Raw genomic sequence first — 16,547 nt, 5'->3', positions numbered from 1 at the left:
TTTACAAAGAGGTCTTTATAAACACAGGAAAAAGTCAAAGGATTGCTTTGCTTATTACAGGTTATCCCTAGGGAATGTCCCTTCCTTATATAATTAAAGTTGAGAAAAAAAAGATAGCTTTTAACAGCAGTAAAGTTACTAAAAATTAGGTGTAAAAAGTTATTTTCAAAACTACTCTCTAAGCATATTTGCTAAACACAAACATGCAAACGACCTTGCCCTAATTTATTTTCTCCATTTTGCAAAATACTGTTCTCCCAACAGTTATATGCTTTTTAAAAAATAAATACTTCTCATCATACAATGTCAGGTAATAAATACGATTATCTCTTTTCTATCTGCTTTTCATTTGCATTTCTTTTTATAGTTGGTACCCAGCTTTAAAATTTCAAGAGTTTATACGTTCAAAAATCTACTTGTTTCAATAATTAGAACTAAATTTAGCCACAAGAAATAATTTTCAAATTAAAATTTTGGAATATAATTTGCTAGAGCTTGAAGGAAATAAAAAAATTATGTAAGCCAACCTCTTCTTTTCACAGATGAGAAAGAGACCCAGGGGACCAGCCTTAGGTCCTCACAAAGTGATGAGAACCCTCATTATGTCCTACCGATGACATGCTTTATCCCACATCACATAATATTGAAAGTTGCATTTTCCATTATTCTCGTTAATAATTTCAAAATAATAAGGAAAATATACTGCTCCCAAGATGATGCATAATCTATACAAACTGCCTTTGTTAAATTAATGGTAACTAGTAAGGGAACCGTGAGTCTCTTTACCTCATCCTCATCTGTACAGTCAAGGTTTAAGCAGTGAGTCTTCATAGTTACTTGCAGTTATATTATAGACAGTCAATTTTTACTGAGTGCTTTTCTGGGTTAAGAACCGCACTTCGTTATCCTGTCTAATCACCCCCACTCACCCCATTTTCAAGATGAGAAATTTGAGGTTCAGAGAAGTTAAGTGACTTCTTTGGAGTCCAGCGATTGTGTCTAAGAGGATCTGACTCCTCGGGTCCAGCCTCCTCATCACTACCCTGTGCTGCCCCTGAAACGTAATCGTGCAGTTCCAAAACCACATTCATGACCAGCGTGGATGGAATTCATTTGCCTGAGTACACTTCCCAATCTGTGAGCCTCTGAAACTACGGGGAGCTATTGGAAATGCAAGAGCCACACGGCTCCCAGACTGTGATCTCAGACTCAGACTGTCTTGCACCAGCTTTGATGTAACTCCCGCTTTGGGCCTCCTGACCGACTTCCTAGGGCACTGTAGTTACTTATCAAACTACAAAGGCTTTTTATTTTGTCCCAAGCATGGCGATCTAAGGATTGCCCGGTGGCAGCAATAAGGAGGCAGAGAGCTCTACACGGTTCTCTGGCCAGAGCCAGGAATCTTGTCGCAGGCTTGGCTGCTGAGCCTTGTCTGCACCCTGCTCCCACGCAGACAGGGCTACCTGAACGATACTCACAGTTCTCCATATCAGCGCACAAGCCTACCATGGACTTCCGGGCCTGTGTGTGTTCTCCACACAACCCCACCCGCAGGCCACAGTCTCCCTCCAAGTCCCTTTCACTTGTTTAACTCCTCGGCATTCTTCACGACTTGGTGGACCTCCCATTTCCCAGAAAACCCTCCCTGTACCCTCCTCATTCCCAGCTGACTGAGGTCAGCACCACCCTTGTCACCAGGCAGTCTGCTACCTTGTTCAACTCCTTCATGGGCTTCCCCACTGCTGGGTCCCCAGCGCCTTGGTGCCTGGCTCACAGCAGTCACTCCAAGAGTGTTCATGAAGGCATGACCCTGCCCGTGTCAGGGGCGATGACAGCACTGACCATGGGCATTCATCCCGGCATGTTTACTACTCTGCCCTTTCGTTTTTCTAGAAAGAGCACCCACAGGCCAGACAAAAAGATTTGGAATGACCCTACATCTGATGTGCTTGTTTTCCTATAACCTATCAGCTCCCCGGCACCTTGCCCATGGAGGCTGGGCAGCTGATATAAACCTTGTGATGGATGTGCCTAGGCCACAATCAAGCTCCGTGCTTGAAGCATTTGAGCACATTTGTTCTCTGACTTGAGATGGTCTTGGATTATTCTGGATGACAGCAATACAGTCGTCCCCTAGTAGCCACGGAACACTGGTTCCAGGACCCCCTGCGGATACCAAAATCCACAGATGCTCAAGCCCTTATACTATAAAACTGTTTAGTACAGTCGGCTCTCGGTACCTGCGAGTTCTGCAACCTCAGATACGGAGGGCTGACTGTACACTGCTTGGCACCAAAATATTTTCCTGAGACTGAACCTCTGAAATTTTAACACAAATTAACAGAAAAATCTGATTCACTTTACAATAATGTATAATTTAAAAAGAACTTTTCGTAAACACTTGTTCAGTCAGACATGACGATGTATGCAATGACAGAGGAAACACTAAAAAGTTTTAAAAGTGGCAAATCTAACTCAGATACCAAGGAACTTTAAATCAAAGAGTTCAGCAAAATTCACAATACAGTACTGACTTCTGTAAATAGACACATTTATATTTAGTAGGATACCAATAATTCTTCATTGCAGAGGGAATAAAAACATATTAAAAGGTATCTCACAGCAGAGACAAAATGAGTGTTCCAGACAGAAGAAACAACATTTAGCACATTGAGAGAAAAGAAGAGTTAGCCGGGGAAACAAAAATGTGAACATAGCACTTGAATGACTGGAGCAGGGTGTTCTGGAAGGGGGAGCTGAGAGGGGAGCAGAGCCAATTACCAGAGCTTCTGAACTACATTAAGGAGTCTGGACTTTATTCTCAGGACGAAGAAAAGTTGGTTTTTTTTTTTTTCCTCTGAATTCATTTATCTAAAGATAGAACACAGCCATTCGAAAGTGTGGAACACAACATCAACACAGAATAAAGCTGGGGAATTAAATTGAATTGTTACATTTCCTTTACATGAATAAGTATCTTAAGAGAAACAACTGTAGATTTTAAGATTTATTAAGACACTAATGACACAAGTAACTAACAGTATCTAAGTTGCGTGATACTGCTTGATTTTCAGGTTGAAAGATTATAATAAACTATATATTTCAATTAGATGGCAGCAAATACAAAAGCATCTTTTGAACTGTCTAGTATACTGTAAGCAGGAGTTCATTCTACAGCATTTCATCATTCTCCTGGCCTCAGTTTGTGTGTAGAAGGCATGCTGAACACCAGCAATTCAAATCACATAAATTATCCACCACTCACAAGGTGCAAAATCTATTATGCATATATTTGAATAGAAATTATTTTTGAATGCCAGAAAAAGTGCCAATTATTTTTGACAGACTTGGGATTTCCCAGCTTTACCACTGATTAGCTATCTCAACTGTTTAAGCCTGTGTTTCAGTTTCCTCATTTTTAAAATGAGAAGACTAGATTAGATTTTTGTCTACTGAAGTGTCAAGATCAGACTTGCATCATAGAAGCCTCACTCTAACTGCAGTGTAGAGAAACGACTGAGGAGAACATGTCCAAAAGCCAGAGGCTGGTTAGGAAGAAGGTTTGCAAGAACTGGGACGAGGTGACAGAGGCCTGACCCTGGGTTAGCAGCTGCGCGGGTGGATTCCAGGGCTAGCAGACAGCTGGCAACAACAGAACTGGACACTGGCCGGAAGCTGAGGGTGAGAAAGCCAGAGGAGTAAGAGCCCGGCGATGAGGGAGACGGTGACAGGCATTACCAACGGCACCCCAAAGGACCAGGAGATCCGAAGGGGAAGACAGACAGGCTGCGGAAGACAGGGATTCAATTCGGACACTGCGCTGGCTGCAGTGCCTGGCAGAGCTGTACCTCCTGGGGAAGCTATCCCAGAGGCTCTGTCATTGAAGCCAAGATATTTTAGGCACCAAAATATTAATAAGAACGATTCAGCAAAGATACACAGCTAATAGTCTTCTGATAGATCTTCTTCTCTCTAGTCAATGACATTCTTTTAGAATCTTTGTACAAAACTTGAAATGTGGTTATATAGGAATTTAGGCCCTTGGTGCAAGAATAAGATCTTAAACTAAAGAAATGTATTTGGGAACTTCAAAATATTTGAAAATTTAGTATATGATAAAGGGGAAACTTTTAATCAATAAGCAGTGCTGGGACACCCAGCCAATCATTTGGAGAAAATAAAGTTAGGGCCCTGTGTCACCCCTTAAACTTCATACAGATCAGAGATTTTTTTTTTTAAAAAACCTAGAAAAATAGTATTAGAAAAGACTGGTGAATTTTTAAAATCTTGCAGTAGGGAATAATACTAGCTATTACCTATACAGTGTTTGCCATGCACCAAGCACTGTTTTAAGAACTACAGAAACACTTTGTCCTCACAACAACTCTGAAGTAGTATCTTCATTTTATAGTTGAGGAAACTTAAGTGCAAAGAAGTTAAGTAACTTCCCAGGTACACTACTTGATAGTGGTGAAACTCTGACTAGAACTCAGGCATCTGTACTCTGAACCACTACACAGCCTACCCTCTCTAGAAGGCAAGGAAGGGAGGGAGGGAGGGAGGAAGGAAGAGAGGGAGGAGAGGAGGGGGGAGGGAGGAGAGGAGGGGGGAGGGAGGAGAGGAGGGGGGAGGGAGGAGAGGAGGGGGGAGGAAGGAGAGGAGGGGGAGGGAGGAGAGGAGGGGGAGGGAGGAGAGAAGGGGGGAGGGAGGAGAGGAGGGGGAGGGAGGAGAGGAGAGGGGAGGGAGGAGAGGAGGGGAGAGGGAGGAGAGGAGGGGGAGGGAGGAGAGGAGGGGGGAGGGAGGAAGGAAGGAAGGGATTGAAATTTGAAGGAATATTTAAAGCTTCTTTATGGAAAAATGCTATAATTGAAATTCGTAACACAAAAGTAGAAGAAAACAATTCCAATAAATGTCAGAGCTAATAATTCTAATATACAAAGGATGCTTAAAAATCAATAAGAAAAAACAAACCATTCTCTCCCATGTGTGAAAGGAAATACACAAAAGAAGTAGGAAATTGTTAATAAACACAAGTTGTACTATGATGCTAAAAAGCTAAGAAATGCAAATTAAAATAAAAAAAATCTTTCATCCACCACATTGGCAAAAATGAAAGACTGATAATATCCAACGCTGGCAAGAATGTGGGGCAATGCGCACTCTCACCATGAGAAAAATGTAAACTGGCACAGTGTTTTACAGGGCAATTTGGCTATATGATAAAATTTTTAAATATACATGTCCTTTGACTCAGCAATTTCACTTCTGAATATTTATTTTACAAAACCAAATGCACAAACATATGAAAATGTAGGCACAATGGTAGTCACTACAGCTTGATATAACAACAAAACAATATAAATGTCTAAAAATAGGAAACTGGTTAATGAGACAGCCAAATGACAGAATGCTATGCAGTCATGGAAAGTGACAGCTCTACGTTCATCATTAAGATAACGAACAAAATACTATTAAGAAAAAAGCAAACTGTATAGCGGTCTACATAGTACTGTTCTTTTGTTAAAAGATAAATAAATTAAAAAAATAAATTTTTCTGTTGCTTTCAAAAGGACTGTCTAATCATTTTATTAATGAAGTTTAATTCTATAAATTCTGAATCCCAGAGAAATCATAAGGACCTTGTATAACAGTGTGGAGGTGCCAGTGTACCAGAATAATTGAAATATATTTTCAAAATTCAAAATAAATTTATATTAAGACACTAAACCTTCTCCAGGAATATTAATATCTACATTAATATGTCACATCTTTTTTAAAATCTAAGGTTCAGTGAAAATAATTTGATTTATTACCCAAGAAGAATTTAAGAATACCAATAAAATCCAGACAATAAATAACAGGTAGAGCCAATTAATTATTTTGAAAGAGAAAAAAAGAATTGTGAAATGTCTTTTTCAAAACACTAAGCATCTTAAGAGCACGTGAACATCAAGAATCCTTTCACAAGTAGCCATCTTATTAAACCAAAGTCCTTGCAGTAATTAAATAACTTGGTCAACATTGCAAAGCTGGCGCTTACTGCCTGACTTCTCAAAGTCTAGCTAGGAGAAAGGGCAGTACATACTGGTGGTGGTGATTAACTATCAAGCATTTTTTTTTTTTAATTAATTTATTTATTTATTTATTTATGGCTGTGTTGGGTCTTCGTTTCTGTGCGAGGGCTTTCTCCAGTTGCGGCAAGCGGGGGCCACTCTTCATCGCGGTGCGCGGGCCTCTCACTGTCGCGGCCTCTCTTGTTGCGGAGCACAGGCTCCAGACGCGCAGGCTCAGCAATTGTGGCTCACGGGCCCAGCCGCTCCGCGGCACGTGGGATCCTCCCAGACCAGGGCTCGAACCCGTGTCCCCTGCACTGGCAGGCAGATTCTCAACCACTGCGCCACCAGGGAAGCCCCTATCAAGCATTTTTTAAAAATTGCAGGATATAAAATGACTCAGGCCAACAAATAAAGCAAAACGATTTTCCCACAAAGCCAATCCACAAGACATTTGTAATGAGCAGCATCCAATTTTATGTAATTCCAAACAGCACTGTATTTATTCAGCATCATCAAGGCTACAGGACCACCCCTTACAGATAATTTAGATGTTTACCACTCAGGATCAAAATACTTTCTACAACTATAAACACAACAACCTTGCAATGAGCCACAGTAATCATCATTACAAAAAACAAAACCAATCATATAACCTTGATCGCTCTCATTTTACAAATAAGGAAGCTGATGCCCAAAAAGTAATGTTGCAAAGTGCTGTGATTTAATAAATTTAAAATCTTAGGGGCAATCCAGGTATGTGGAACCTAACGTTCGAACACCAGGTGGCCCCAACTGCAATGTTTTAATGTCCTCTTATCTCTCCCTTTCTCCTCCCTTCTCTCTCCTCCTCACCTGTCAGGTCTTTGCTTATATGCTGCCTTCAGGGAACCTGTCTCTTGCTCACACGACTCGCCTTCTAATTGGCTGCTTTTAATTGCTGCATGTTAGGGACACCAAATGGACAAGACTGCAAGAATAATAACTTAAATAAATGTCAGCGAATTCTGAGTGAATGCCCTTGGAACTCTTCTAAGTGTAAAATCAAAGAACTTCAAAGCGCAGATTTTGTTACAGGCCCTTTGGCAGCTCCGAGCCTTTTTTACTTACTTCTTAGTGCTAAACCATGTTCTAGATAAGGGAGGCTGCCAGGTTTAGTTACCACCGGTAAATGGTTTTCTGTTACGTGGGTTCTTGGCTCCTGAAATCTCATATAGTACTTGTCTAGCAAACCTCCTCTTTAATGCAAATGTGAACTACTTATCCCAAGTTGAATTATTATCAATAACAAATTAAATTTTGGATGAAGCAGGGTTATTGTGACAAAAATCCCAAAAGTGGTATCCTAAGTTTAGATAACACTGAGAACTCGGAAAAAGGAATCATTATATTAATGCATAACACCTTCAGGTGTATATTTATTCATATATATGCACACACACATGAGCCCACACACATACTCTCTCTCTACTCCCTGGTAAGAGCAGGAGAACTAAATACACATAGCAAACACTTCTTCCTACGGGCATATAATCACGCAATATAGCTATTTCCTCTTTACCACACTAAGCTGTCCTACTCCACCTGAGGCACTTGATGTGTTTAATAGTCCAGATACGGCCTAATGAATCTATCACAAACCGACAAGGCTTTTGCCATTTAACCCCGTCTTAGCTAGGTCCCAGACTACATCTGACAAAGGGGAAGAACAGATAATCCACTAGGTTGAACTTGCCATGTCATTATTACCCTCATCCATTTATTCAACAAATATTTATCGACGGTCTACTCTGTGCCAGGCATTTTGCTAGGTGCTGGGTTGCTACCCAGCCAAAGGCTCTGCCCACTCAGCTTTTACAGTCTTCCAGGGAAGGCAGCCATTCACCAAATGACATAACAAATATAAAATCACAACACTGACAGTAGGGACACTGAGCTACAAAGCCAGGCTGGGAGATCAGGGAAGGAAGGCTTCCCTGAGGAAGCATCAGTGAGCTAAGATGTGAACACTCAGGAGCTGACTCGGGACTGGGGAAAGTGCTCCTGGCAGAGGGCGTGTGCGGTGCGTGCAGAGGCCCTACGCCAGGAGGTGGTGTGCTGAGCCTGAGGAAGTGAAGGCAATCCTGCAGAGAACAAGGGCGAGCGTGATCAGAGACGGGCCTGGAGAGGCAGGCAGGGGCTAAACCAGGCAGGGACTCTGTGGGGCATGTTAAGGATTCTGTGGTCTTTATCCAAATGGAAAGCATTTGAAAGTTTTAAAATTCAATTTAATTTATTCTTCTAGAGGAAAATTGTTATAATAAGATTTACATTGTAAAATGATCACTCTGGCCACATAATATGGAGAACCAACTGGAAGGGAGAAAGGAGGAGAGAGTGAGCAAGTTAGAAGGCTACTTACTATTACATTAGTCCAAATGAGAGATCACGGAAGCTTGGACTAGGGATGTGATAACAGATGAAATCACCTGAAGACTAGGAGTTGTCAAGGATAACTCCTAGGTTCTGGTTCTGCCATTTCATGAGCAGGGAATGTATTACTAGGGCAAGGTACAGGGAAAATCCTAAATTTGGTTTTAGATATCTGAGTATGGACGTGTCATGTAGACAGGTGTGGCATTTAGGAGAGATCATGGCTAGGAAAATAAACTCTGCAATCGTTCATGAATGGCCAAAAATTGATCTAAATGCATTAATGAGCCTGGGGTGGGGGTGGAAGAGTGCAAATGACAGAAGGCCTGGGCCTGAGTATGTTCTAATATTAATGTTCAAAAAGATGAGGAGGAGCCATTCAGGAAGGGTTGCCACAGGGCTAAGAAGAAAATCAGGAGGGCTTACCTATCAGCCCAAATAACTAGACACTCAAATACCAGAAACTCAATTTTCTCAATATTTGACAGTTTATACATGGCTCCAATTATTTTGTAACTACACTTAGTTATTAAACTAATTATTGTTTGGTTTACATTATATAAAATTGGTCATTATTATTAACTACTGCTTGCTAAATACCAACTACTGCTACAAAATACCAAGCAATGCACACAAACTCATAAGAAATAGTTCCTGCCTTCAAAACTTGCCTCAAGCTAGATTATGATTAAAATCACATCACAGTAAGTCATGAGTTAGTGTATCTTCTTATACACTTATTTAAAAATAACCACTTTGGGAAAATGAATTCATCCTAACACTCATGTGCATCCAATATTCATGGGTGCCAGACATTAGCCTAGGTGCTGAGCAATGACAAAGAATAAGACAGAGTTCCTTGTCTGTTAGCAGTTGATATTTAGTATTCAGAATGCTGTAAGACCAGTTTGAAGATTATTTGATGCTACATCAGTCGAATGGCTATTTAGCAATAAAGAAAGGTAATAATCACATCTTATCTGTCAAGAGTACAACCTCCACCCACCGTCCAGTATCCACCCTCTCCTTACTCCACATATACTCATCATCGTCATGCTTACATGTGATAAACTTAGTAAACACACTAACTACAGCACTGTGTGAGCGCCAGGCACTTCCTCCAGTCTTCAAGAAGTCTGACTGTCTCATTAATAATTCCCAGGTGACAGACTGTACTTACAGAAATACATGCTTGGTGGGTCTTAAGAACTTGAACAGTTCTTGGCACTCTACAACATCTCAATCTATTAAACCAAAACTAACCAGACTAGTATTTCAAAGGATTCAATCACTAACAGTACAGAGCTCCTCTCCGTACCAAACATACCTAAACCAACCATGGTATGTCATAGAGTAAATGAAGACAAGGATATCTTCTTGATTATCTTACATCCTAGAGCATATTTTACATTTCCCAATGTTGTTTTCTTAACTAGCAGAGTCGCCGTTACTAATAATAAAGTCTGAATTTTAAAGCCAGCATTGGTAGATACTCGGTTTCTTGCTCCTATACCCCCATTTTAAGTTTCTCTTTCAAGAAAGAAAAAAAATCATGTCTGAACTTGCAGTTCCATACATATACCTCTTAAGAGTAGGCAGAAATAGTTTGAAACTAATCTGTATCTAAATTCCTTTTGCCATTACTGTGGAAATGGAAAAGCTACAGCATATATCTATCCTAAGAAAAGGGAAAGAGACCAAAGGGAAAGAGCAAAAACTAGCAGACCTAATGTACAAGCAGAAAGCAGAACAAAGCTACCACCCTTAACTACAAAACTAGAAGATCAATTAATTCCTCAGAAAGTTAGTGAGGTACTACTGTATTCACTGCGGGAATACAGTGTGGAATGTCGTGGGTGAGATTCATAGCACTACTCTTTAATCTGGATGCCCCTCTCTATTCCTATCTCTCTTACCAACGCTTAACATGGTAGTGTGAAACATGTTCATACTACAATCTGCCAACAGAAACAGAGGCTGTGCATTGATGATATTTTTCTCTACCACCCAGAACATCACCTTGCAGAGGTTCATAAATGTTGGATGCATGAAATCTAAAACAAGTACAAAGGGATAGGGTCTAGCTATACTGGAACAGTTTCTCTCCACGTGTGATGATTAAAAATAAATGTGATATTATTTCAGCTTCTTTATTTCCTTCCACTTACGATGTAAACAGCACAAATCAAGAAACCTAAAAAACACTCAACACTAATCAATTATTCTCCCTAACATGATAAGGTGATCTAAGCACAGCTTACTTGTATTACATGGATGAGGCCAGGTTACAGAAAGCTATGCATTATATACACATCAGGAGACAAATGTATTGGCAATGGCACTGGGTAGAAACCTATCAATCGCTTATTGACTCTTGAAGAACAACTTTCTCCTTCAAAATCATTAGTTAATCTGATTATTAACTTTAAAAAGAAAATGGAGACAGCAGAGAGTGGTGAAAAGAAATGGACTGTAGAGTGGGACTAACTTGGGTTTGAATCCTAGCCTGTCTTCTAGTTGTGTGATAATGGGGCTTTAGCATTGCACATGAGTTTCCACCTCTTGAAAACAGAAATTACAATGCACTGCAAGGCTGCAGCGATGATGAAATGAGATAATATATATAACTTGCCTGACACACAGAAGGCAAGAAAAGTGACTATATAAAAGGTATCTAAACACATCTCTATGCTTAATGAATGTGTTTAGCCACAGCAAAAAGCCTCTTATATTCTTGCAATAAGAACACCTGACTCGGGCTTCCCTGGTGGCGCAGTGGTTGAGAATCTGCCTGCTAATGCAGGGGATATGGGTTCAAGCCCTGGTCTGGGACGATCCCACATGCCGCGGAGCAACTGGGCCCGTGAGCCACAACTACTGAGCCTGCGCGTCTGGAGCCTATGCTCCGCAACAAGAGAGGCCACGATAGTAAGAGGCCTGCGCACCGCGATGAAGAGGGGCCCCCGCTTGCCGCAACTAGAGAAAGCCCTAGCACAGAAACGAAGACCCAACATAGCAATCAATCAATCAATAAATAAATCTTTAAAAATAAAAAGAAAAAAGAACCCCCGACTCATCTCACTGCTTTGCAATGAGCATTTGTAAATGAACATTTAATTCTCTTCCTGATTATTTCTTTCACGTGTTTAAAAATGTTAATTTATTTCTTAAAAACAACTTGGGTTGATTCCTAATACTGCACATTTCCTCACATTAATCTTTTACCCGTTTACATTTTAAAGTAGCTCTAATTTTTGACTTAGGATATAAAAAGAGGCCCAGACTGAGGAAAACAACCAAGTCTAAGGAATATACTTGGTATATCTGATATAGCAAGGCATTTCAAGGTTAGAAGTGCAATATACTGCAGCTCTTAAGTAGCCTCTGGAGACTATTACTTTTCCATGCCACGTTCTTCTATTGCCTTCTTCATACAGAAATAACTCTCAACCCAAGAAAATTGGGTACAAAATGCAAAAGTTGTGCCTTCTAACTCAGAGCACTTCTGAATGCCCTACATTTTTCCTCAGGGGAATCCACTCCCCATTAACTGCCTTGCCACCCCATCATTTCTTCTTCTGGAATGCTCACAGCAACTGTCAAGGGCTGATCAGCAGACAGCCAAGGCAAGCTGTAGCTGGTTCTTCTGTTCTTGTTGAAAGCAAAGAACACTCCTTTCATTCCATATTTTGGAATCTTTATGTCAATAAGTCAGCGACCATTTCTAAAACATGCAACATATGCTTGAGGTGCTATAGGAGATGTGAAAGAATATAAATGAACAGAGCTACTTCCTGTTTTTTGTATCTAACAAAATGGAGTTATTATAGTGTATTGGGGATAATATATTAAGGAATGTTGGTTAACCAGTCACCCTTGCCAAAATCAGATATGAAAAGACAACAAAAGCTGGCAACAATTCTAGTTCTGATATTTCTTTTTCAGAATTATATTTAATAAGGTTAGTCTTTGAAGAATGCATTAATTTTCTTACCTAATTTAAAACAGAACTTGGAGACAATTCATAACTACAAAACTTACAAATTCATGTAAGACTAACTTATGTAACTACCTCTATTGTTTTATAAAATCACCAACTTAATTTTTTTTTAAACTTATTTTTGGGTAATAATGTTCCTATACCTCCTCTAGTAAAAATTCACTAGATTATATTTATAGTCTAGCAGCTTCTAAAAGGAACTGAAAGTTGAGGGCTCTATGAGGATATAAAAGCAGCCTATGAAATAGCTTTAGTTTTAAACAAAAACTAACATTAACAAGTACAGCATATCTTGTTCTTTCATGGGGCCAGCAAATTGATAGTTGGGTTTTTTTAAGTTACAAAAATAGAATGGAGTAATTATATCTACCAAACTCACAATAGCCTGTTCAATGGAGAGTAACACTGTAATTTCTCTTCAAAGACAGTAGATAGGAAGAAAAAGCCCCTAATTCTGTAATATAAGGAAAAATCCCAAACCCTTGGGCGCCCCTTACAGGCAAAAAACTTCCACTGATTTCAGTTACTAACCTGAAAAAGAGAGATGGACTTAAAATCTTCTGTTTTAATATGTGTATTCTTTATATAATTTATACTACAAAAGTATATTTTCTACAATTTAAATTTCTACATCCAAAGATCAAAAACTGGAGGAAATTATGAAATTAAAAAACTCACAGAATTCTCTTTAAAAGAATACAATAAGTCTTTAAACAGAAAGGGTCTCCAGACCTATATAGTACACCACTGAAACAAAAATACTTCAAAATCTCAATGTTAGATTTTCCTCCTGAAAGTATGAATATAACTACTGTCAAAAAAGTAAAGTTCAATTGAGATTTTACTAACTGCTTACAAAGTGTTTATACCAATAGAATCAAATGAATTTCAACCCCATTAACAAGGAAATTGTAAAAAAAAAAAAAAAATCACTATTTCAAAAGGAGAGGGACTCAACATTTTACTATAAATGAAATGTTTAGGTATAAGATTTGGGATAAACAAACAGCATTCTGGCTAGTGAAATTCATTTTAAAAAATGATTATGCTGATTAGCCCATTATTTCATATACTGTGCAATTATTATCCACCCCTTAAACAAAGAGGGGGGGAAACCTAGGTTACAAAATGCAAAAATTAAGCATGGATTACTCAGCCCCTGAATTCTATCTGCTTACACCTTCGTCCTCTTATTTTGTGTGGAGACAACACTAAACAACATCTATATGTTAATTTTACAGTAGTTCCTCTTCTGCTATATTCAATAGCTCGTTAAGATGACTAGAATGCTGACACTTGCTAAACTATTTACTGCATCCAAAAATTCGGTCTCATGAGAACAGACAAAATTAATCTCTCAAATTTAGGGTTTAATATTTTTATCTGGAGCTCACTTGTAGTAACAATTGTCTACAACGAATTATTCTAGTCAAGTTTTAATCCAATCTGCCCAGGAGCAGTAGTGTAGGGGAACATAACCCTGTAAGACTAAGTTACATGTTCAAGAGCACACAGAAAGCTACCACAGTCACAAATCTTTCCTCTCAATATTGCCATGGCACAGTGCTGACCATATTTTTAGTTGTTTTTTGGGGGGGGGGGATTTGAGGCGGGGAGAGGGAAAGGGGTTAACTTCCAAGGAATCAACGAACTGTGGTTTTAAACAAACAACCAAGTTCCCCCCAAAATCACTTAGATAATTAACCAAAGCCAATGAGTCCTACTGTCAAATTCGTTTCACAAGGGAAACAAACCTAAGGCAGTCTTTAGAATAAAGGTCAGGAAACCCTATAGGGAAACGGGTGACTATCACAAAAACATTTCCAGCAACTCAAAATACCTCTCAAGCCTGCGCTTTGCATACACTAGTCAGATTCTTTTAAAAACAAGGATGATGGCTGTCACACTCAAAAGAATTTCCTTAAACATAAAAATTTCCAGTTGCCAACAAGCGTCAGGCCAGGAACGGTTGCTCTGAGTTACCTTACACGCGCCGTAGCGCGCAAGCAATACGGTTCTATCGGAGCCAGAGCCACAGCACTGCGTCCCCTGGAAGCCGGCAGTCGGCGGCGGCCCGCGCAGCTGCACGGAGCAGGAAGTACCGCACCCGCGCCGCGGTCCCCAACCACGCCGGAGAGGCTGCGGGGAGCAGTCACCACCGCTTTGAAACTGAATGGCTGACACATCCGGTCCTGGCTCTTACACCACTCCGCCAAATGCAAACCTCAAAGGCCAAATTCAAACTCCAAAGAGAAGTCACTCAAGTCCTAGTGGTGCAGTCTTCATTCCCAAGGACACTGGGGGACGCAATCAGAAAACCCCACGTCCTACAAGACCGCAAGCCCCCGTGCATTTGCAGCCGGTCAGCCCACACCGCTTTGACAGGCGTTACGGAGCCGCGCTCCGGGCGCGCCGCCTTCGTCCCGGCCCGGCCCCCGGTACCTGCCGAAAGACTCTGCCTGTCACAGCCGCGGGGACCCCACCGCTTTCTCCGCCGCGCTCCGGCCCCCCCACCCCGGCCTCGGGCAGGGCTCCCCACCTACCCCGCCCACCTACACCGCCCGCCCGCAAGCTCGGGCCTCACCCCGGCGCCCCCGGGGACTCTCGTCCGGGGTCGCCGCCGCTGCACTGCTGCCCGCCTCCCAGCCCGGCCCGGAGGGCAACGCCAGGGTCCCGCTCCGGGGCTCCTCGGAGAGCTCCGATTCCGGGAGCCCCCAAAAGCCAGCCCGGGCCCCCACACCTTATCTCAACCAGTCCCCGCAGCGCGGCTCGCACGCCTGTCACATGTCTGCAAACAATAACAAACTCTCCCGCATGTCCCCGCCCCGGGCCCCCGTCCCGTCCCGTACCCCAGGCCAGGTCCGGGGCGCCGCCCGACGCCGGAAAGGTCAAAGGGGGTGCCCGAGGGCTCCCGGGGAGCGGCGTGCAGCCTCGCTGCGCGGAGCCCCGGGACGCCCTGCGCGGTGCCCGGGGTTCATTCATTGCCCTCGCCCGCCCGCCCCCCAAGTCCCCGCCGCGCCCCCGGCCGCGCTGCTCACCCGGCTGGGGCCGCCGCAAGAGGCGGCTCGGCGGCGGGCGTCCGCTTCTCCCCGGGCTCGGCCCCCGCGGGGCTCGGGGCGCCGCTGTCCGGTGCGGCCGCCGGTTCTGCAGGGTGGGCGCCGCTGCGGCTCGCGGCTCCGTGGGGCGGCGGCACAGCCACAGGCTGGAAACCGCTCCCGCCAGCGGCCGCGTCCGCGGGCTCCGGCGACGGGGAAGTGGAGGAGGACGGCGGCGAGGCGGTGAGGAAAAGCGGCGGCTCGGGCAGCTGGTCCAGCTCCACACTCCGCACTTTGCGCAGCTGCCGCCGCCGCCAGTCCGCCCGCTCGCGGCCCCCACTGCCCGCCTCCCGCAGCAGCCCCGCGGCTGCCGCGGGCGTGCTGCTCGCCTTGAGGGCCCCTCCGCCGCCGCCCGCTTCGGGGCTCGCCGCCCCGGCGCCCGGGAATCCCGAGGACGAGGCGCGATTCCCCGCCGCCGCCGCCATTTTCTCTCGCGGGCTACATTCGCTCGGCCCCTGCGAGGGAGGGAGGGGGCGGGGAGAGTGCAGGGGGCGGGCGGGCGGACGGGCGGGCACTGCGCCTCTAGCGTAAGGCCGCCTGCGCCAACTGCGTGAGCGTGGCCCTCTGGGCTCCCGGCAGGGACTGACGCGCGGGCGCGCGGGGTTCGGTAGAGGAAGGACCGCCGGCCGCAGGTTGGTGGAGAGCCGGCTGTGCGCTCCGTCCCGCGCGCCGGCCGGCAAGGTGGGCTCCGAGGTGGCCGCCACGGGGGCGCGCCTCACCCGCCGCGCCGCCAGGTAGTCCCGGTCTACACCGGCGAGAGGAGGAGCTTCGGCGGAGGAGCGCCGCTTCCTCTCCGCCGCAATCTCGACCCGGCTCGGCCGGGGCTCGCCTCACGGGAGCTGCAGTTCGAACTTCGATGTATGGGGCGTTGAAGGGGACGCAGGCGAGAGGGTCTGCAGTCTGTCATTCGCATTGCCCGTTGCAGTGGGCATCGGGGAACCCGGGCGCGGACCAACCCACCCTCCGACCCCGCCTCCACGCCGCACG

The 16,547-nt window shown here is 43.8% G+C and overlaps 1 protein-coding gene across 1 annotated transcript in view; it reads right to left on the bottom strand.

Moving 5' to 3' along the window:
• MAP3K1 (mitogen-activated protein kinase kinase kinase 1) overlaps window positions 1-16,014 on the bottom strand; it is a 79,793-nt gene extending 63,779 nt beyond the window's left edge. Inside the window, exon 1 of the mRNA XM_057540542.1 lies at window positions 15,504-16,014. Within this exon, the coding sequence (XP_057396525.1) occupies window positions 15,504-15,985 (482 nt within the window). The 5' untranslated portion in view covers window positions 15,986-16,014. The remainder of the gene's footprint in view (window positions 1-15,503) is intronic.
• Between the last annotated feature and the right edge of the window lie 533 nt (window positions 16,015-16,547).

The sequence above is a fragment of the Balaenoptera acutorostrata genome, chromosome 2, assembly GCF_949987535.1.
Source record: "Balaenoptera acutorostrata chromosome 2, mBalAcu1.1, whole genome shotgun sequence".
In the NCBI taxonomy this organism is placed as follows: domain Eukaryota; kingdom Metazoa; phylum Chordata; class Mammalia; order Artiodactyla; family Balaenopteridae; genus Balaenoptera; species Balaenoptera acutorostrata.
Note: the sequence above shows the minus strand (reverse complement) of the source record. Positions and strands in the feature narration are given on the sequence as shown.